General features: G+C 39.1%; 1 protein-coding gene across 3 annotated transcripts in view; it reads left to right on the forward strand.

Annotated features, from left to right (window-relative positions):
• The window catches only part of ACVR2A (activin A receptor type 2A), a 115,702-nt gene that overhangs the window by 38,169 nt on the left and 54,075 nt on the right, over positions 1 to 23,458 (forward strand). For all 3 annotated transcript variants that reach the window (XM_084643233.1, XM_084643231.1, XM_084643232.1), the window contains exons 2-3: positions 14,976 to 15,183; positions 20,695 to 20,804. In XM_084643233.1, coding sequence (XP_084499359.1) covers positions 14,976 to 15,183; positions 20,695 to 20,804 — 318 coding nt within the window. The remainder of the gene's footprint in view (positions 1 to 14,975; positions 15,184 to 20,694; positions 20,805 to 23,458) is intronic.

Below are 23,458 nucleotides of genomic sequence, written 5' to 3' on the forward strand. Positions count from 1 at the left end.
AAGCGGCGCGGGCCAAGGGATGTGCTGGCCGCCCTTCCAGCAGCCCCTATTAGCCTGGAGCAGCGAACCGCGGCCAGTAGGAGCTGCGATTGGCCGAACCTGCGGATGCGGCAGGTAAACAAACCGGTCTGGCCCGCCAGGGGCTTTCCCTGAACAAGCGGCGGACCGGCTTTGAGAACCACTGCATTAGAGGGACTAGCTAACAAATTAGATTTTGAGCACCAAACACACAGCGCTGTAGACCTCACATTATCCTTCTGAAGAGTTGATGATCTCTTCATCCTCAATTTCCTGGCTTCAAAGGGCCAGAAGGCTTCAAAGTCCTCATGCTCCAACCCAGCCATCTGAAAACTTAGAGGCCTTTGGAGTTGTTTCCCTCTTTTCAAGAGGCAGAGCTTATTCTTTAAAGGCAACAGCAACATCCTGAGCAGAGAGTCTCCATTGCAAAAAGGAGGGTGGCTGGTGGGGAAGGATATCTATGTAGGAATAAATTCTACAAGATAGATTTTGGTGTCCTTTTTGATGCATGCTTTGGTAGAAGGATTCTGCAGGTAGTAATGTCTAGAAAGCTGAGTAAAGTCTCTATATAACTAAACATAAATTAAGAGTTATTTAGGTTGCAAAGGTAAGCATCATAAGTTAGGAAATGATAGTTTTATAGCAGAGGTTCCAAAACTGGATTGTGACTGCATCGGCAAAGGTGGTTGCAGCAATCCCTAGTGTGTGGAGGATGCCAATTTGTCCCACACAGCATGACCTCATGCACATGGTATATATGAGGTCACACTGCACGGGGATGCCATTTTGCTTTACCAAACGGGATTCTCCACACAGCTTGACCTCGCATGCACCATACATACAAGGTCATGCTGTGTGGAGAATGCACAGCATGACATCACACACGGTCCACGTGCAGGGTCACACTGTATGAAGGACTCCATTATGCTCATCAGAATAGCGTCGTCATTGCTGCTTGGGGTCCTGGGAAGGAAATAAATTATTAAAATTGGGTCATGTTGGCAAAAAGTTTGGGAACTGTATTTTATGGTTATCTGTGCCACCTTACTTCTGCTCCTTGTGCATATACATTCTGGCAGCAGGAGAAATTGGCCGCTAGTCCCATGCGCTTGCCAGGAAGAGGTCGGCTTTTTTCTTTGTTCACTACTGCCTCTAACTGCTGCCTAGTACCCTCCCTTCTTGGGTGAACTCCTGCACCTTGTTGTATCTCCTGAAATAGGAATAAGGTCTTGGGGCCATATGGCAGGGCTTGGGTGGGAATGGAGTCTGTCCCCCTCCTCTTCTCTCCTCTCCCCCAACCCTGATGCTACAAGTGTTTGTGGTGGTTCCCAGAAGCTTGCTGCTACCTCTGCTTTGGCTGTGGGGTGGCCCTTACTTTTTAAGTTTCATGTGCAGTTGACTTTAGCATAGTGCCAAAATTATAAGGCCCTAAAGTGAGAAGGAAAATGGTGACTTTAATAGTTCAGAACTCTTCTATTCCTGAATGGAATTTCATAGGACAAAGAAAACTGCACATAAGCTCTCATGTTGTCATATTTGAAAGGCAGTGTAGTCTTGTGGATAGAGCACTAGAATGGGACTAAGGAGACCTGGGTTCTATTCCTGGCTCTGCCATTGACCTCTTGAGTGATGTTGGGCAAGTCACTTCACTGCACTATCCTTTCCTTTTCACCATCTGTAAGGGGGAGAAAATGTTATGACTATCCATTTTGTAAAGAGAGCTAGTGATGAAAAGCATTATATAAGAGTTAGGTATGTTTTATATTAATAAAATTTTAAAATATTTTGTGGGTCTATTTCAAGGCAATTAGGTGTTAGAGCTTCTGAAAAAAAGTAGCAAGAATCTTTTTATAAATGAAAGTGTTAAAGTAGCCTAAATATATGGGAATCTGGTAGCTGCCCATGTAATATTGGTATCTAATTGTTCTTGCCTACACATGTTTCTTAAAATGCCATTGTGGGTATGTGTACTTTCCTGCACAAAAAAAAATGTATTTCTCTTGCTTACCTGAAAAATTCCATTAGGAAGGTCCACATCTGTCCCCTCTGCCCCTACTCTTTGCTGGGGCAACATTTTAAGAAGATTGATAGCATATGTTCTCCAACAGAGCTATCTTGTTTGGTTGTACTTTTTAGAAGAACGAAACTAAGTCCTTTTAAAAAAAAAAATTGTTTTAATGTCTAGATTAAAATATCCTTGGAGTTTCTAAAGTATATGTTACTTTGTGTGTTAGTTATTCTGTTAGACCTCTTATTGATAAAGAGAAATTGATGGCTGCCTAGCTGCAAATAATAAAAATCTCATTTCACTTGCTATGTGAAAACAGAATATATTGTCAGCAATTTACATATACACATGCTTTAAAAGGCCATTTTTTCCAAAGATGAAAACAAGTAATTGTAAAATAGGGAATTTTCATCTAAAGGGGGTATTTGCAGTGAGATCCCATAGAAATCTGTTCTTGACCCAGTGCTTTTTAACATCTTAATCAGTGATAGGGAAGAAAATATAAAAAGTATACAAATTGGTGGAGTAGTAAATAATGGTGTGGCCAGGCCAACTACACAAACCAACATGGATCACTTTGTACAGTGGCTCATTTAAACATGAATTTTAATACTGCCAAATGCAAGGCTGTTTATTTATATAATATGAACAAACAACGTAGGGCAGACTAGTAAAATTAGGGGTTTACACCCGAAAAAAGTGACTCAGAAAGACAGTAAATAATCAGTTGAACATGATCTCCCGCTCTGATATTGTAGCTCAGAGGATGGATATATAAATGGGAATATTAACTAGGAGTAGCGAGTTGGTAGAATCTCTGTATAGGGCACTAGTGTGGTTGCTACTAAAATAGGGTGTCCAGTTTCAATATCTACACTTCAAAAAGGATGCTGACAAACTATAAAGGGTTCAGAAAAAAGTTACAAGAATTATTTGACATATGGGAAACATGTCTTGAACTTATTTAGTCTCTATTCACTTTATCTAAGAGACGGTTAAGAGTTGGCTTGAATACTGCTACAAGTACCTGTATGTGAGAGATGCTTGGTAGTATATGGTTTGCTTAATCTTGAAGAAAAAGGCATGATGAGATTCAATAACTGGAAGCCAAAGCTAGACAAATTTAGACTAGAAATAATGTGCAATTTTTTTAACAGTGAGAGTAATTAACCATTTGAACAGCTTACTTAGATATGTGGCTTTTCTCTATTACGTGCAGTGTTAAGACTGCATATCTTTATAAAATTAGATAGGCTATAGCTCCAACAGAAGTTGTAGGCTTGATGCAAAAATTGATGGGTAAGGTTCTTTGGACTGTTGTATAGGAGGTCACATTAGATTATTGTAATGGTTCTTTCTGGCCTTAAACTATGAATCTATATCTGTGGCAGCAGGTATGGAATTAATCAATCTGAGGGGTTCTGCAGTGGGTAGGTTACTCCCACCATGCTAATAGTGGACAGATGTGATTCTGTCCCTCTGTGCTGCAAACAGGTTGAAGTTACATGATTAATTTGTGGGCCTTTCTGATGAATAAAAGGAAATTTTCAGACAAGCATTGATAAGCTGCTCTGTTTCCAGCACCATTGGCTTCAGAATAGGCCCTTGCACCTGTTACTGGTCCAGAACTATTGTTGTGTACTTGAGGCTCATTCTTAAATCTTGAAGGACATTTTTTTTTTTTTTTTTTGACACCATCAGTTCAATTTACTAGCTACAGGTAATGCTTCCTTTTGTTTAATAAATTAGTTGGCTTTAAATTCAAAATATTTTGATTTCTTATGTATCTGCACCCTTAAGATAGTCTTATTTAAGTAATTTTTAAAATGCTGTCTTTGTGCATTTTCAATATCAATACAAATAGAACTTGACACAAATCATGAGTTTAAAAATTAATCTGGTAAATAAGAAATACATCAGTTACCATAATACATTTATTCAGGTTCTTTACTTTTCTTTGAGATCTGCTGTATAATTGCTAAATAAAGGTAGCCCTTGTGGTTTGCAAAAAGAAGCATAGTATTTAATCTAAAGGCTATGTTTAGTTGCAAATTGTGTTTTAGCGGTTACTAGTGGATGAGAATCAATGTTTCTTTAGGAAAATAATTAAAAAGTACATATGGAAAACACGATTAAAATCAATCCATCTTGGCTAAAGGTAAGCTATCTGGATTCTGAGGTCTCTTTAATAGAGACATTGCCTTGGAAAAAGGATCATTGAACCTGTGCATTTTTCCGTACTATTGCTGCATACTGCATTATATGATATGAGTGTTCTATTTTCACGAGAGTAAATCTGTTTTTTTATGATGTTAAAACAATTCTTGTACTGTAGGACCAGTGCAAAAATGGTTTTGTAGTAGCTTTCAGTGGATCTCTTGCTCCAACCCCCTAATCTCCAAAGGGAACTACTTTTTCCAGATTTAAATGTTCCATTAAGCATATTTTAAATCTAACTATATTTTATCCTTTTTTGAGTCTGCATAGATAATTATTGGTCATTGATTACAGTAACTTAAGCATACCTTTTTATTTAAAAAATTGGCTTATCATATGTACATACAGTGTTTTAAGTAAAAGTTGTTTCTCTTGATTTAGGAGGTGATTGTGGACTAAAATGTGATTAATGTTCTTTGCAGATGTTGTTTTATATGCTTCAGAGGCTTTCTGAAGTAGACAGTCTAGACTGTCTGTCTGCATTCTGTTACAGCTTTGATCCTTAATTAAAACAGTTGTACTACATTTATCATGTTCCATTTTTAACCTCAGAAAATTCTTAACTCTGATTTTATATATATTTTATTATATTTATGTATGTGTGAGGGCAATTGTCCTAGTAAAAACTGCTATTTAGGAGAGCTTTTATGTTTTACATGTTCAGCAAGCAGCAAAAAATAGTCTTCTGCCTCCCAAAAACCTTGAGTTGAACATTCAGCTCTGTTTAGATACTTTAAGTGTAACTTCACTGTAATAAACAGTCACTTAAATGCACCAAAAAAATTAGTTCAAAATGTTGCCATTATAATTTTTTTGTTCCTTATGTGCTGGTACTATGCCTAAAGATATTTGACTTCTAGTTCAGTCTCTGATGTTTTGGTTTCTCCCCCTCATTTTGGTAATCTATCCTTGTGGTGTGTTTTTTGTTTTGTTTATCAGAGCTCTGATACCACTGACCCACTTGCCTTTCACTTCCTCCAGTATCACCAAGATTGTATTTTCTAGCCCCTATTCCTGTAGTTGAGGATGACTGAACAGCACTGCCTTCAGGCTTTAATAGGGTAAAGGAGTTATACTGCAGCACTGCACATGGTGTAAGAAGCTAAACAAATACAATTGTTAACATCTGATTACCTTTCTGAATTGGGGCTTGGTGTTCTGCTTCTGTAGAATTCATATTCTACCTCCATTTTGGGGAGCAAGAGACCTGGACTGAAAATGGAGTCCATGTCCCCCAACCAGCAGAACAAAACAATTTTATTTTACCCCTCTATATAAACTCTCTCTCTTGGTGATGCTTCATTAAATGCACTGCTGTTGGAAATGTAGTTTTGTCACCTTAAAAAAATTTTTGTTGTTGTTTTGGTTAGCTGCTTATTTAGAAATATATTTAACTTTAAAATCAGTAGGATGCAAATTCTCAATTTTAAGAAGGAACATTCAGTACTCAGAATTAGTATTTGAACATTAAGACATTGAATAGTCTTGTGAAATTAAAACTTCACATTTAGAATTGTCAAAAATTGTTAATACAAGACCATTGTAACAGTGAAAATAGTGTGTGAATAAAATTAATAAAAATATATATCAAGATGCAACGTATGAAGTTTGTGGGATCAAATTGTTATAGGTCACTGTTTATAGTGCAGTAGCATCAACATCCCATCAGTGATCAGGGCCCCATTGTGATAGATGCTATATAAACACAATGAAAAAGACCATCTTTGCCCCAAAGCTCTTACAAGCTATATGTATGGCAAGATGCGACAGATGGCTAAGACAAATAAATGACTATTTAATTTAGATAAGGCTATTGTAAATACATTCAAACAAGGGAGGAGAGTTAAGGTTGCACATTTGTGCTGAACTTCGGTACTGCCTGCTTTCAGTGTTGAACCATGCAACGTTAATACTGAATTAAGTTATTTATTTGGATTTATTACATATAATGTTGAAGTCTGTAGCAATTACTATTTTGGCATTCCAGAAAAAAGAGACTCAGTGTGTGGAGAGCCATACTGAATGTGCAGAGTATCAGCCTGCATCTTAGCTTGTATATCTAGCTATGCTAGAAAAACTTAACTGGCTATTTTTACTTCAGTGATCAAACAAGAAAATTGTAGTAATGAAATGCCGGCATTAAGTTTTGTATTGTTAATCTCAATGAAGTGAATGTGGCTGATGCTGTCCCCTGCAGATTTAGGAAGGGAGCACTATATCTGTTCGTACATGGAACAATGTAAGAGCTTGAATTGAAACTTTTATTTCCAGTCTCTCTGGAAAGTCTAGGGTCACCAGAGAAGTGTCAAAACATAATATGTTGGCTTACTTTGAGCCCTAGTTTGGGTGGAAAAGTTAACTTAGGAGCAGTTTCTTCAAGGCTCTTCGGCTGAAATGGCAGGAAAGCTTGTCCTCTGTATTGTGGTTGTGATGCATTAGTGCCACCACTTTGCACCCTGTCCCTGGGATGTGACTGAACCTCTTAACACACGTGTAGGGCAAATATAGAAAACGTAGGCTTTGGCCTTGTTGGATTGCCACACCTGAACTGTGATATAAGCCTCTCTCTCATTTGTTTTGTTATAGCACAGCCCCTCTACATGAACCATAAAGGAAAAGTAAAAGGTTGTTTGTAGACCACAGTTCTCCGTGAAGAGGGTTAGGTTTTGTCGGTGGGGAGAGGTCTTTGAACAGTGGGACATCAGGCTGCAAGCAGATGTCTTGAGGTTCTGTTGTACATCTGTAGGGAAATGTTTACTACATGGGGGAATTCTGCTGCAAAAAAATTAAAAATTCTGCACACAATATTTTAAAATTCTGCAAAATTCTTCGTATTTTATTTGTCGAAATAACACAATATAATCATGCCAGTTTCAATTATTTTGGTAATTTATTTCAAAATATCTATCAGCAAGTATGTATGTACCAGAATCTTTTTTTGGTCCGTATTGTTATTTTTTTTTTTTTTGACAAATAGATTCCTTACTAGGCATATTAATATAGAACTTAGAGTAATTCTTTTTTAAATTACAATACAGAACTGTATTTCCTGTACCCATCAGAAGCAGCGCAAAGGCTTGGGACTTTCAGGGGTAATGGAAGCTGTCATAAATATAAAGGAAGGGTAATCACCTTTAAAATCCCTCCTGGACGGAGGAAAAATCCTTTCACCTGTAAAGGGTTAAGAAGCTAGGATAATCTCGCTGGCACCTGACCAAAATGACCAATGAGGAGACAAGATACTTTCAAAAGCTGGGAGGAGGGAGGAAAAACAAAGGGTCTGTGTCTGTCTGTGTGATGCTTTTGCCGGGGACAGAACAGGAATGGAGTCTTAGAATTTAGTTAGTAATCTAGGTAGATCTGCGTTAGATTATGATTTCTTTAAATGGCTGAGAAATTAAGCTGTGCTGAATAGAATGACTATTTCTGTCTGTGTGTCTTTTTTGTAACTTAAGGTTTTGCCTAGAGGGATTCTCTATGTTTTGAGTCTGATTACCCTGTAAGGTATTTACCATCCTGATTTTACAGAGGTGATTCTTTTTTACTTTTTACTTCTATTAAAATCCTTCTTTTCAGAAACTGAATGCTTTTTCATTGTTCTTAAGATCCAAGGGTTTGGGTCTGTGGTCATCTATGCAAATTGGTGAGGATTTTTACCAAACCTTCCCCAGGAAGTGGGGTGCAAGGGTTGGGAGGATTTTAGGGGGAAGATGTTTCCAAACAACGCTTTCCTAATAAATAACCCAGATAAACGTTTGGTGGTGGCAGTGGAAGTCCAAGGGCAAAGGGTAAGATAATTTGTACCTTGGGGAAGTTTTAACCTAAGCTGGTAAAAGTAAGCTTAGGAGGTTTTCATGCAGGTCCCCACATCTGTACCCTAGAGTTCAGAGTGGGGAAGGAACCTTGACAGAGGCATTGAGGGAGAGGGAAGGAGCCTGGACTGAACCTGGAGGGTTGCTGAGTGCAGGGGTGGGGAAGAAGTATGGAACAGCGGTTTTGTTTTGTTTTTTGTTTGTTTGTTTTTTGGTGGGGAGGGGCAGGATAGGGAGTCTCCCCCATGCAGAACCTGGTTGATCACAAGCCTTTCCCATTCAGTCAGGCACATCTGCCCTGTCCCTGCATCTATTCCTGGGGGGAATTCTGTGCCACTGCATGAGCACAGAAAATACATTGTGCCCCTGAGGTGCTGCAGTTCTGCCTTTTGCCCGCCAGAGGCCACTCTGGCACCAGAACAGCCTGCTACATTCATGCCTTTGGCTGTTCTGGCATCACAGTGACCTCTGGTAGGCGAAAGACAGAATTGCAGCACTTCTGGAGCAGAATGTATTTTCTGCCAAAAAAAAAAAATTCTGCTTGATACATGAATTCTGCACATGCGCATTGGCGCAGAATTCTCCCATGAGTAGGAAATAGAAACTTGTGTGGGATGGGTAATATGATAGAGCTTAATGCTCTCTCAATAAACAGGAAGCTGGTATTTCTCTGGTTTTAGTAAATAGTTCAATTCCCAAGCCTTTTGTTTGTAGAGGAACACTGTATATTCATAAACTTTTGTGTAAGTGTTCCATATTAGAGGAGAAATAAATAACTTGCCTAGTTGGTCAGCCCAGAAAAATGATAAAATAATTTGGACCTCAGTGTAATAAGAAAATTAGTCCAATTTTGATGTAATTTTTTTTTTTTTTGAGGGAGAGAATCAGGTGGAACTTTTTTAGTCTCTCCACACACATCTAAGTTTCCTGGGAAGCTTTCATTTTCATAGAATCGTGGTAAAATATTTTTTACGGTATTAACACATTGAAATTAGAGCATAAAAGCTGTTCATTGGTGTGTGTGGTTTGTTTGTTTGGGTTAAACTGTATTTCAGGGCTCTCCTGTAAGGTTAAGTAAACAAAGACAGTCTAGTAGTTGAATAAAGTAACTTTTTTTTCTTCAGATAGGCCAAATTCTTCCTTGACTTGCACTCTGTAAAGCCAAGCCTTGTTGTACCTAATGGAGTTGCACAGAATATCATAATCCTAACTAGATATCATATAGCTAAGCACAATTTGGCATGACTGTTTCTCTAACAGAGAGACCAGGTAGGTGAAGTAATATATTTTATTGGACCAACTTCTGTTGGTGGAAGGGACACGCTTTCAAGCTTCATCATTTTTTTTTTTCCAGGTATGGAGAAGGAAATGAGTGTCCAAGGTAAATAAACGCTGGGACAGATTAAACATCAAGGGCTCACATGTTTATAGGAGAGCCCTTAAAATGATCTGGGCAGTTAACACCTCTGCATTCTTAAGAGGATGGAGGGTTAGTTGGTGGCAGGGTTTGTTACAAGTTGCTGCAATGAGCCAAAAAAAGCACTGTCAAGTCCATGTTTTTAGTGTCTAGTAGCGTTATGAATTTAAGTTTTCGAGCTCCTCTTTTGAAGGTGGTGTGCAGGTTTCCACTGAGGACGAGCACTGAGAGGTTTAATATGGAGTGGCTGTTTTGTGAAGTGTTGAGCTACTATTTCTCTTAAACATTCATATGGTACCAGAATGAGCAAAGCAATATAATCCTGAATTTAACAGCATTAGCTTCAGCAAGATTCTGCACAAGTTTAAGACTCCAAATCAGGAAATCAGTTTAGACTATGTTTAAGACCATCCCTATTCAAGACACTTAAGTGCATGATAAGTCCTATTGACTTGAGTGGAACTTAAGCATGTGCCAAAGTGCTATCCAAAATAAGGTTGTCCTGAATCAGCGTTTTATATTGGAGGGGACTTCTTGGTTAATTATATGTTTGTGGTGTTTTAACATTAAAGATGTTGAAAGTGTAGTTTCAACATCTTTATAACTTTTATTTAAAACAATTAAAATCTGAATTCTGAACTTCCACAAGAAAGATCTGTGGTGATGTTTTGTAAAACAAATGTTCCCACACACAGTCTTGCAAAGAGGAATATTGTATTGATTCATTAATAACCAGCTCTAGTGTTTCTTCTACAGTGCATACTTATTGTGTTGCTGGAGAATTTTGTCTGAATCATGTGCTGTGCACTCCAAATCAATTTATAATGTCTTCATTTTTCATCTTCTGTGTCTGTAAGGATCACACTGAAGTATTCAGTCTAACTCCTCACATCTTCCTACTCTGTTTCCATTGTAGGCATTGGGCTGTAAAAAGCTGCTATTCACCTTCTGTTGGTGGTTGAGAGATGATGAAATTCTGAAATGTTCACCCATGTGCAAGTTTCTTCTCCAGAGACTGTCTGGAGAGAGTGATAAGAGTGTCCATCACTTGTGTGTGTCATATTGTTGTTTGTATGTGTAGGGAAGTGAATCACATTTTCAAATTTTATTTTATTTTTTTAACACTGAACATGAGAAATATCTGTTAGTGATTTATGTTGGAACTTGTGGTGTACAGATTGATTTGATGATGAAACAGGAGAAATGTCTGGTAATGTTTTTGTTTAACACAATTGCAAATGGTGGTAAAAGGAACTTAGTTTCAAGAAGTACATCCTGTTGAAGGCTGAAAGAATTTTGGATATTTTCACACATGGCAGCACATGGTTGCATGGAAAAGGAGTTGATAAGGTCCTCTATTTTAGAGTACTTTTATGTGACTATGCTAGGTTTTTACTCTAATTCTTATTTATTCATTTAATCTGAAGACTGGGAAATGACTTCAATTAAAAGAAAACTTTTAAAACTTGAAGGTCTTCTCTACAAAATATATCCCAAATACCTATGTAATGCTCAGGAACTACCTGAATTAGAGTTGCCAGTTTAAGTACTTATGTACAGTTCATGAGCTCAGAATGCTAAAACAGCAGCTACCAACCAGTACTAGGAAGTCCTCAAGAATGTAGCAAAACACCTAATCAATCAGTTCCTTTCTGGTCTCTTAGGTAGGCTAACTTTTTTATTTCTGCTTCAGGAAGACTATATCCAGAGAGTCATTGCTCCTAATATTTGTGGATTTTTTGCTCTCATCATGCTTGTTTGTCCACTTAATAGTCAGATCATTTGAGAGTAATTAGTTTATGAAGCTCAGTTTATTCTATTTCAGGGGAATGTAAAAGATTCTAGTTCCCATTTTTTACACAGTGTATGAAAGTAAACAAAGCATGGAATTTCGTGTTAAAAAAAAAAATCTGGGTTCTGTTACCATTGCTGTCATCATTTTGCTCTGAAACATTATTATCTTACGGTCTTATACTGCCACCCATCTCAATAGTATCCGAGTGCCTTCCATGTAAAATCAATAGCAAATTCCATGGTGAACTTCATGGAGCCTCTGGCATGTCCTCCTTTTTTGGGGTCAGAACTCTGCTTGGGGTACGTGGTGTTTTTTGTTGGGGTTTTTTTTTGGGGGGAGGGGTTGAATTGTGTCACGGTGGCAGGCCTTTTCAAAGAAGAAGGCATTGCAGCATTTCCTAAAGATAGATTTCCCTGATCTCTTCTGGAAGATTGGTGAGAGGCTCTAGCTATGGAACAGAGAATGTTTGTTTTGTTCCCAACTTTCGCATGTTTCATCGTGGACTTCGAGATATATATATATATATATATAGTCCCTAAGTGTGGCTGTAATGGCTGGTGTTCAGTAGATCAATGAGTCTTGGATATAGCTGGGGATTCATGCACTAGTTACTTTAAAATCTTCCGATGAAGTGAGCTGTAGCTCACAAAAGCTCATGCTCAAATAAATTGGTTAGTCTCTTAGGTGCCACAAATACTCCTTTTCTGTTTTGCAAATACAGACTAACGCGGCTGCTATTCCGAAACCTTTAAAATTAGGACTAAGGCTCTTAAACTGCACTGGAAGCTGACTGAAAACCAGTGGAAGAAAATATTACAATCATTGTTCAACTGATGCTGCCAAAACTCCTCACTCTCATCATCCTGAGGGGATACTGCTTGCCGGTCACCTACAGTGGAATCCAAACTCTCTCTCACTCAGTGAGAGGGGTTTCTTACCCTTCAGTAACTATTATTCTTTCAGGGTGGACCCTTCAACCCAACTTTCATCTGTGGTTTTTGGAGTTCTCATCTCCTCTGGACTTTGACTTGTTAGGGAACTGAGAGAGGGTTGTGGCCACTTATGCCTTCACGCAAAAAGCATGAGGAGGCACAGGAAACATGCTGAGAGATATGGCTCTTTTGAAAAGTGTGTGTGTTCCCCTTCAACCTCTCATCAACAGTTATTGTTGGGTAAGGGTAGGCGTGAACTGAGGATCAATTGTATTAACTTGCTGAGGTACCAGTTAGTTTTTTCTTAAAGCTGAAATCCAACAAATTAGATTTGCCCATTTGGTAAGTGTAATAGACCAGTACTGGAAAGTAATATAATTAGGATAACCTCTTTTTTGAGTCCAGAAAGCTCTAGCTTATTAATTTACCTCTTAAATTCTTTTCAGTTCTGTTTCTATCTTGGACAGTATTTCTCAGATCTCAACCAATCAATAGATTGTGGTTCTGGGCAAATTAATTCAACTATGAATTGTTGATTATTTACATAAGGGTAACTACCACAGATGTTTCAGGCAGGTACTGAACACAACATGCATGCAGTCTTGTAAATGATTAGCATAGACCAGCTTTAAATAGTCTTTCCCCCTTGTGCTATGTAATCTACATTTCTGGAGTGTGACAATCATTTGGAAAGGAAACCAAACAAAACCTTTATAGTTTCTATAAAGTTAGAAGACCTAGTCATGCGTTCTTTGATTTTATGTATAAGCATTTCACCTCTTTTTAAGGTTTACAATATAACAAGACCATTATTTTGAAGGAACAAGGTTAACCACATATGGAGAATAGTACCTTTTTGATTCATAAGAGGCAAGCATAGCTTCACATCTGAGGTGAAAACTGTTGGTTGGGATTTTTTAAGATATCAGGAAGTTTGACTTCTGGAAACTTTAGATTTGTCTGGGTCACACTGAAAATTATTTCCTAAACAGCTTATTTGACTTTGCCCCCAAAGCCAACGCTTTGCCACCCATTTCTGGTATTTAATTTCCTGTAGACAGACAAAGAGATGGGAATCCTACCCACATTCAAACCATGTGAGGTTCCTGTCTAAGAGTTTAACAGTATCTTGAAAACTAAGTTAAACATCAGCCTGCAACCCCTGGGTACATACTTAGGCAGCTAGCCTGAGCTGCTGCCTATGCTACCATGGATATACTGCTATTTTTAGTGTGCTTGCTGGAGCAGAACTAGCATGGGGACATCTACATGAGCTAGGAAGCATACCTCTTAGCTCAAATGTAGGTGAACTCTATGCCATTAGTTGGGTTATTTTTTCAAGCTTTTCTTCACAACTGCAAGGGTTAGAAACTTTTTTTAAGAGCTGAGCTAATGAAGTAATCACATGACCCTAGGAGATGGAGGGGGTGGTTTTAGGCAAAGGCCTACAGTACCTATACTTTAATCCAGGGGCGGGCAAACTTTTTGGCCTGAGGGCCACATCAGGTTTCCAAAATCGCATGGAGGGCTGGTTAGGGGAAGCTGTGTCTTCTCAAACAGCCAGGCCTGGCCCGGCCCCCGCCTCCTATCCAACCCCTCCCCCTCACCCCCCCGCTTCTCGCTCCCTGAGGCCGCCCCCCCTCCTCCGGGACTCCTGCCCCCCCACCACCATCCTGCTCCCTGACCACCCCTGGACCTCCCACCCCTGACTGCCACCCCATCCAACCCCCCCCACTCCCCATTCCTGACTTGCCCCCCGGAACCCCTGCCCCATCCAACCACCCCTTCTCCCTGTCCCCTGACTTCCCCCTGCCACCCCATCCAACCCCTCCTCTCCTTCTTGACACCCTCCTGTTCCCTGCCCTCTGACCGCCCCGACCCCTATCCACATACCCCCTGCCCCCTTACCGTGCTGCCTGCAGCACCAGGTCAGGTTGCGGTTCTGCAACTGCACCGCCCGGCCACCCAGAGCTTTGCGCCGGCAGCTTGGTGCGCTGAGGCTGCGGGGGAGGGGGAACAACATTGGAGGGGCCAGGGACTAGCCTTCCGGGCCAGGAGCTCAGGGGCTGGGCAGGAGGGTCATAGTTTGCCCACCTCTTCTTTAATCCCTCCCTTGACAGAGCAGAATGATATAAAGGGTGTTCATTGTGAAGTGTCTGTCTGCACTTAGTGGTCAGTGTTAAAGTTGACTACCTCAGAGAGAGGGTGTGGGTGAAACTGAATAGCCATTTGGTCTTAGCTTGATTTGAATAATTTTAAGATGAAATGAAATGAATTGCCGTCGTTTTCTTTACATGTGACGCAACACAAGACAAGGAAGTGAGGCAGCCTTTGAAAACTGGGTAAATTCTGCTAACTAATGCTGCTTTGGAATTTAAGACCACCATTATTTGACTAATACTTACTGACTAAGCTCTGTCCTTTAGCCAATAAAATCTTTGGTTACAGCCATGTAATGAGAAGCTGTGCCAAAATTTGTCCCTTATTTGGTAAGAAATATTATCCAGCTTTTCTACAAATCTTGACAAGCTATGCGTTCAGGCTATATAATGAAATTTAACAGAAGACCATTTGTTTTAGCTATTGTTTTGTTTCAGCACCTGTTTAGAATGCATGCTAACTTTAAATATAAAAACAATTAATGAGAATAGAACTTGAATATTAATAATGGAATCAATATAAGGAACTTATATGGAGCCTGATTTTTAATGTTCAAATGTGCTTCAGCCTTCAGAATCCAGTGGTTTAACATTAAATTATTTTTAATTCCAAATAGGTGCCATACTAGGCAGATCGGAAACACAGGAATGCATCTACTATAATGCTAACTGGGAAAAGGATAAAACAAATCGCAGTGGCATTGAACCTTGTTATGGTGATAAAGATAAAAGACGACACTGCTTCGCTACATGGAAGAATATTTCTGGATCAATTGATATTGTGAAACAAGGTTGTTGGCTGGATGATATCAACTGTTATGATAGGTGAGAAAATTTTAACTATCTTATGTATAAAGCTTTAAACTACGTTTACCAAAAAAGTGGCTAGTTAGGAGACACATTGCAGGATACCAAACATATGTTGTTCACTATATTTATTATAAACCAGAATTTTTGGATTTTAGGTGCCTACAGTTCCCACTTAAATTTGTTAACAAAGCTTTTACTGTAGTTAAATACTTTTATCTGGCATGTTGGAAGAATGGAGGGTGCCAGTAAGTTTAAAAAAAAAAAAATTCCTGTTAACTAAGTGGGAGGGAGTTTGGGTGTGGGAGGGGTTCAGGGCTGGGGGTTAGGGCACAGGGCATGGCCTCTGGGAGGAAGTTTGGGTGCGGGAGGGGGCTCGGGTGTGGGAAGGAGTGCGGGGTGCTGACCTGGAGTGGCTTCCCACAAGTGGTGACTTGTCCCTGCTGCTCCTAGGCAGAGGCGCAACTAGGTGGCTCTGTGTGCTGTCTCTGCTCCTGCCCTGAGCACTGGTTTCAGGAATTTCTACCTAGCCACACCTCTACCCCCAGGCACTACCCCAGGGCAGCACACACAGCCACCTAGCCATGCGTCTGCCTAGAAGCAGCAGGGACTGGTCACTGCTTGCAAGGAGCCGCCTGAAGTGAGCGCCACCCGGATCTGGCACCCCCCACCCTCTCTCGCGTACCTGCCCAGAGTCCCCTTCTGCACTCAAACGCTCTCCCAGAGCCCGTGTCCTACACCCCCTCCCACACTGTGAACCCCTTGTGGCCGTTCCTCCACCTAGGAGCAGCAGGGACATGTCGCTGCTTCTGAGGAGCGAGGTAGGGAGCCTCCTGGACCAACACCAACCGGACTATAAACCAGACTTTTCAATGAAGATCAGAAATACTGGTTTATAGAGCTTTCCAGTTGATAAAATGCCAGATAACACAGCTTGTACTGCAGTTGAACATATTTTCAGAGAGGCTGAACACTTCCATCTTCCATTGAAGTGACAAACTTTAAGCATTCATATTTTTTAAATTTTCCCTTCTAGTGCCTTAAAGTTTATTTTAAAAGTGCTGCTTATTATTGAATGATTTAAAGTAAAGTATTCAAACTAGTGCCTAAGTTATACTCCTGGGGTAGAATTTTAAAAGCATTTACTTAGAAGTCCAGCTCTCACTGGACCCTAAACCATTATTCAGACATATTACTTGATTGTCAAAATTTCTGAGCACCTAGAAGCTCCCACTGAGGCTGGTGGCAGCTTCAGTGTGTTCATAATTTCTGAAATCCTGGCCTATTTTGTGTAGCTGATTGCTAGTCACAGACATGTGTAAGCAGTAACACACACATCATAGTTGTATTGGGATATCAGTAGGCATTGGTTAGGTCCTAGGCCAAATGCTAAAGATTACAACAGTCTAATTGATCACTGTACTCTGAAGAATTCTTTTGAAACTACAAAATTTGTCTTTATACCAATGTTGGGAGAGGAAGGAGAAGGAAGAAAAGAATGCATTAAATTTATAGTATTGTATTCGCATTACTAAAATGTTTCCAAAAAACTTGAACAAAACCTTTTAAAAAAAAAATAACTTACAAATCTTCATATCTTTAAGTGTAAAAAAAAATTAAACTTTCCTTGTATCAGTGGAGGAAAGTGATATTCATTATAGTCCTCTTTACCTCATAAAGAGGTTTTATAGCTTTGTTTGTCAGTAAAATGCGGTTTAAGGAAAAGTTGTAATTCTGATTTGCGAGTTCCTCAGGCGGTAGCAAAGCATCTATAGAGTAGTTTCCCCTCTCTGACTGAAGTGTTGCTGTGCTGAAGAGAAAAAGGCAGTTTTTATAAAACCTTGTTAATGGCTGTGTACAGTATTGTAGAACTGTATTTCAGCCATCGTGGGGAGGTAGTTAAACTATGTTCCTTTTCCAGGGGTGAGGGAGGGGTAGGTTTACAATTTGAGATTTAATGATATTACTATCAAATATTAAAACTTTAAGGAGGGATTTTCTACAGTGCTTATTGTTGGCCTAATACTCACTGGAAATCCATGAGAATTTTGGCACTGATTACAAATGAGAGCAGAGCTAGAAATTTTCAAGAGTGCTTGGAAATGCCTCACTCAAAGCTGCCTATGAAGATGAAAAAAGATTTTTGGAAGGAGAAGTCAAAGGGTGTGGGAGCAGTGAAAAGTTGAAGAGAAGGAGGAGTAAGACTTTGTGAGTAAACAAAATTGCACTAGCATAGTTAAACTATTACATCCCCAGGTGGATAATCTCCTCTCAGTGTAAGAGTGGCTTTTTCTTTTAAGACAGGTTTAAATTACCCCATGTGAATATTCACGGTTTTTGTACCGGTTAGTCTTTTTTCAACAGATGAGTCAATCTCAAGGGCTTGTCTAAACATGGAGTTGTTCAGGAATAGCTGTTACACTGCAAATTCACACTCTACCTTGATCCAAATTAACTTTCAAGTGTAGACAAGCTCTAAGTTAACTGGTGCAATTCCACGGATGTTGATAAGCCCTAAATTTTCTAGAGAAATAAAGGGAACTAAGGAAGTGTCTTTAAATATAATAAACACAGAAAAAAGGGTGAAGAAGTAGGAGAGAATGCTAATCTTTTTTTCTTTGTAGCATACTATACACACCATTTAGTGAACAAAATCATCAAGATATTAAAACTTCATAAATTTTAGAAAACTTCACTCTGGTTGTTAAATAACCATTGCTTATGGTAATAGATCAATATTATCTAGTGCATTTCGGTAAACAAATAATACTTTTTTGTCTTTGTGCCAGGACATCACTTATATTTATTATCAGAATACAAGATTTCTGAATACAGTGTTGTAATTGAAACATTATAATATCTGTTGTATGTAACTTTATTAGTTGGTGAAGGACTATTGCAGTTCATTAAACTTTTAAGCTTATGGTATTACCAAACGCCAAATAGTGCCAGTCAAAGAATACCAAGCAATGACTGCATTATGGCAGAAACAGTAAATTGCAATTATAATAAGCAAGTCTTATATTTGTATATAAAACAGCAGCCTTCACCGATTTTCTCCGACAGATTCAAACTCTTTCTAGAATTCTTCACTATTTTTTGTTCTCTGGTATAGAGACAACTTCCGTTGTCTTACCTTTCTTCTCCTGAGTTCTTAGGAAAAAAGAAAAGGAGTACTTGTGGCACCTTAGAGACTAACCAATTTATTTGAGCATAAGCTTTTGTGAGCTACAGCTCACTTCATCGGATGCATACTGTGGAAAGTGTAGAAGATCTTTTGTACACACAAAGCATGAAAAAATACCTCCTCCCACCCCACTCTCCTGCTGGCAATAGCTTATCTAAAGTGATCACTCTCCTTACAATGTGTATGATAATCAAGTTGGGCCATTTCCAGCACAAATCCAGGTTTTCTCACCCCCCCCCCCACACACACACAAACCCACTCTCCTGCTGGTAATAGCTTATCTAAAGTGACCACTCTCCTTACAATGTGTATGATAATCAAGGTGGGCTTCTTTTCCAACGCCCTTGAGGAATTCCACCATGATTTCAACAATTTCCATCCCACCATCAACCTCAGCCTGGTCCAGTCCACACAGGAGATCCACTTCCTGGACACTACAGTGCCAATAAACGATGGTCGCATAAACACCACCCTATACCGGAAACCTACTGACCGCTATTCCTACCTACATGCCTGCAGCTTTCACCCTGACCATGCCACACGATCCATTGTCTACAGCCAAGCTCTGCGATACAACCGCATTTGCTCCAACCCCTCAGACAGAGACAAACACCTACAAGATCTCTGTCAAGCACTCTTACAACTACAATACCCACCTGCGGAAGTGAAGAAACAGATTGATAGAGCCAGAAGAGTTCCCAGAAGTCACCTACTACAGGACAGGCCTAACAAAGAAAATAACAGAACGCCACTAGCCGTCACCTTCAGCCCCCAACTAAAACCCCTCCAACGCATTATTAAGGATCTACAACCTATCCTGAAGGATGACCCAACACTCTCACAAATCCTGGGAGACAGGCCAGCCCTTGCCTACAGACAGCCCCCCAACCTGAAGCAAATACTCACCAGCAACCACATACCACACAACAGAACCACTAACCCAGGAACCTATCCTTGCCACAAAGCCCGTTGCCAACTGTGCCCACATATCTATTCAGGGGACACCATCACAGGGCCTAATCACATCAGCCACACTATCAGAGGCTCGTTCACCTGCACATCCACCAATGCGATATATGCCATCGTGCCAGCAGTGCCCCTCTGCCATGTACATTGGTCAAACTGGACAGTCTCTACGTAAAAGAATAAATGGACACAAATCAGATGTCAAGAATTATAACATTCATAAACCAGTCGGAGAACACTTCAGTCTCTCTGGTCACGCGATTACAGACATGAAAGTTGCAATTCTTCAACAAAAAAAATTTCAAATCCAGACTCCAACGAGAAACTGTTGAATTGGAATTCATTTGCAAATTGGATACAATTAACTTAGGTTACCTTGCATAATGACTTAGCCACTCCCAGTCTCTATTCAGACCTATTTCCCCTTGTTTTTCCCTATCCCCCCCCACCCAACCCCAGACGTTCTTGTTAAACCCTGGATTTGTGCTGGAAATGGCCCACCTTGATTATCATACACATTGTAAGGAGAGTGGTCACTTTAGATAAGCTATTGCCAGCGGGAGAGTGGGATGGGGGGATATTTTTTCATGCTTTGTGTGTATGAAAGATCTTCTACACTTTCCACAGTATGCATCCGATGAAGTGAGCTGTAGCTCACGAAAGCTTATGCTCAAATAAATTGGTTAGTCTCTAAGGTGCCACAAGTACTCCTTTTCTTTTTGCGAATACAGACTAACACGGCTGTTACTCTGAAACCTGAGTTCTTAGGGGTTTTTTTGGTGGTTTTTCCTCACCAATTTGTGGCACGTCTTTTTATGTGTCATAGTGTAGATTGTTACTGCAATAAGCTCTGGCTCTGGGCAAAGTTAATGTTTGGCTGCACAGAAATTGCCTGTATTTTTCCTTTTAAAGGGTGTTTCCCCCATAAGCCTCTCACTGAGGGTTTCGTGGATAAACTCAAGGCATTCAAAGTACTCATTTTATTTATTATGCCACATTTAAATTGGGTTCATGGATTGTTAAAACCTCCCCCAAACCACTCCCTCCCCTTGCAAGAGGAATTTTTGAAACCCAGCTTGCTGGTGGCTTTCTTGGGATTCTAACATGTTTGCAACTTGCAAGGTTAGGAAGAATATCTCTGTCATCAAGGTTCATCAATGCTATATTTCTGCAAATGGAAGTAGATCTGTATTGAAATATTTTTCTCATCAGAATACTATGCTAAATTGAGAACGCCATCTTAGTCTGGTGGATCACAATTTTCAAAAGTTCATTTCCAAGATTAAATTTGTATCTAATTATGCAATTATTTGCTCTTGTACAAAGGAAGTCAGTTTTAAATGAACAAAAATGACTTTTCTGCTGCTCTCTTACAGGACTGATTGTATAGAAAAGAAAGACAGCCCTGATGTGTTCTTCTGTTGCTGTGAAGGCAACATGTGTAATGAACGTTTTTTCTATTTTCCAGAGATGGAAGTAACACAGCGTAAGTTGGTTTAACATTCTAAAGAAATGGTTTTGCAGTATTGTTCAGAATACAGTTTCTGTATGTTTAGGAGAGAAGACTTTTCCAAAATATTCTGGATAGCTTCTGTTTCCCCTTTTCCAAACATACGTGTGGAAGAGGTTTTTTTGGTAACTATAGTGGTTCAGAGTGGGTTGTATTAGTTTAAATCATTTTGATCTGGGCAATTAACTTTTTTCAGCTTGAAATGAAAGGTCCATGTTTTGGAACAAAACATTCAAATCGATAAAACTATTCTAAGCTAGTAGGGGGATCTATCCTTGGCAACCTGTTCAGAAAAATCTCATCAGGAAGGCTAATTCACATTTTTTTGAAAATCTAAACAAAAATCCATTATTTTAAATCTCATTTTAGGTGTAAGTAAATGCAATTGGTTGTGTTTGAACTGGCCATGATGCCATAGCACACCCAACATGTGCAAGTACTGCCTTACAGGTGTATACCTTGGAGTCGGTATTTACCTTCTTTGGTCTGTTTAATGTTGTAGATTATTAAGTGCACTCATTGTCATTGCTGGGCACACTTGTAATTTAAAAAAACAAAACAAAAACCTGGAAGTCTGCTGAAAAGAACACACAAAAGGCTACTAAGAAAACTGTCTGGAAATCTGTTTAGTCACAAACAAACAAAAAAAAACAGTGCATGATGTTTTTAAGTAATAACTTCAAAAATTTGCCAGGCTATTTTTCCATGCCTTCCATCTAAGGCACCTAACCTATTAAACACTACTAGGTCTCCCTAACGACTATATCAATTTGAAAAGTATAGTAAAATGTTGTTGTGTTTTTTTAATTTTTATACAACTCCCCCGCACCGCACCCCCACCACCCCACCAGAAACACCCTGCAAAAGCATCCATTAAAAGGGTGAGATGATCTGCTTTCATCTACGTGAACACTAGTGCTGTTTTATGGGTTATCCGTAGAGTGAGTGGGTGGATAAATAATTATTTTAAAAACATTTATTTACATTGTTTGCTTTTAAATGTTTCAAATTAAGTTTGAAATTATGACAACGAAGTTAAAGACTAAACTTAATATCTATTCATTTAAATTATTCCTCTCTCACTTGGTGGTTGGGATGTGTGGTTTCTTTTGTGGGGTGGGGAGGGGGGTTAGTTCCATTCCAGGTCCTAAAACAGTACGACCTCCTAACCACAGCAATATAGCAGGATATACAGCCAAAAAATTAATTGAGCTATCACTTTGGTACTGCCACTAGTGACTCACTGCACTGTCACCCTGCTCCCCCAAGTACAAAATATAGTAGAGATACTCTACAAACTCCCCAGACCCATGCCTTTTTGAAAACAGAAGACTTCATCTTGAAGTTACTAGTAAATCCTGGGATAAAGAGCTAGATCATCGTTTAAAGACATTACAATGGTCCATTTTACTACACAATGCAAAATGTGCTTCTGAAGATTTACGCTTGTTTAATTCAAGAAAAAAATTTTTTAGAATGAATTGAGTATGGCAAAGACTATAGAAGATTATTTTTCCCTTTGGATACATGCTGGCGCTATGGTAGATGGGGTGCACTTCTGCGCAGGCTATGGGAATGTCCCCTTTCTATAGAAATAAGTTGACATTAGAATTAAAATTATTTTTGGATTTAGCAATCAAACATAATTTGAGAACTGCATATTAGAATATTTTGCTGCAAATTTTGGTCTCATTGGCACAGCATTCGTGTACTTGAGAGAAGTCCATGATTACAAAGCAAATGATTTTACAGAGGTGGAAAAGTAAATGAATGTGCTCAGTAGGACAATGGTCTTCAGACCTACCGGACAAAGAAAGGGTCATTTTCTGTCACCCGGATCAGTGACGTGAATTTGAGGAAATCTTTGCTATATTAAAAAAAACAGTTAGCTAGGGAACGTCTGAAGGCTCAACAGCCCATTCAAGCCTCCTTCCTCGCCTTTTTGCCTCTGCTAGTCTGCCTGACCCATGCTGCCATGACCCTAGCTAGTCTGCATTGTTCTTCCCCATGAGTTCAAAAGTATTGATTTCCTCAGTTTTATAGTTTAAGGTTGATTAAATGGGTTTTTGCAAATGCATGTTAACACTATGCTGCATGTTACAGAAGGTAATTATACATTTATAATTTTTTGTTCCTGGAGTGTGATGTTTGTATGGAAAAGCAAAATCAATAAATACTTTTGTAAAAAGATAATGCAAATTAAATCATAAAATATTAAGCAGTACATGTTTTGCTGAGGAAGTTTTAAAGAAAGTTAAACCACTGAACTTGTGGAGGTCACATGCTTTTCCACACTCCTTAATTACTTAAATGACACCAAAGGAAGTGCTAGGGTATACAAGCTTTCAGTGACCAGAAAGTCAGTTCAGTTAACTTATTACAGATGATGATTTCTATGTATAATAAAGTAGTTGGATTTTAAATGCAAAACATGTTAAACTTTTTTCTTAAACATCCAGCATATTTAAGATAGTTTTATTTAATTTTTTTTAAAATGCTGTTTTTGTGCATTTTTAATTGATTTCCAATTTCCATGCAAATGGAGCTTGAAACAAATCACAAGTCAATTAATCATTTGATAGAAAAAGATGACTAACTTATTTTATTTAAGGTTTTAAAAAAAAGGAAAA

Source organism: Lepidochelys olivacea (assembly GCF_965140295.1).
Source record: "Lepidochelys olivacea isolate rLepOli2 genome assembly, chromosome: 11".
NCBI classification, from domain to species: Eukaryota; Metazoa; Chordata; order Testudines; family Cheloniidae; genus Lepidochelys; species Lepidochelys olivacea.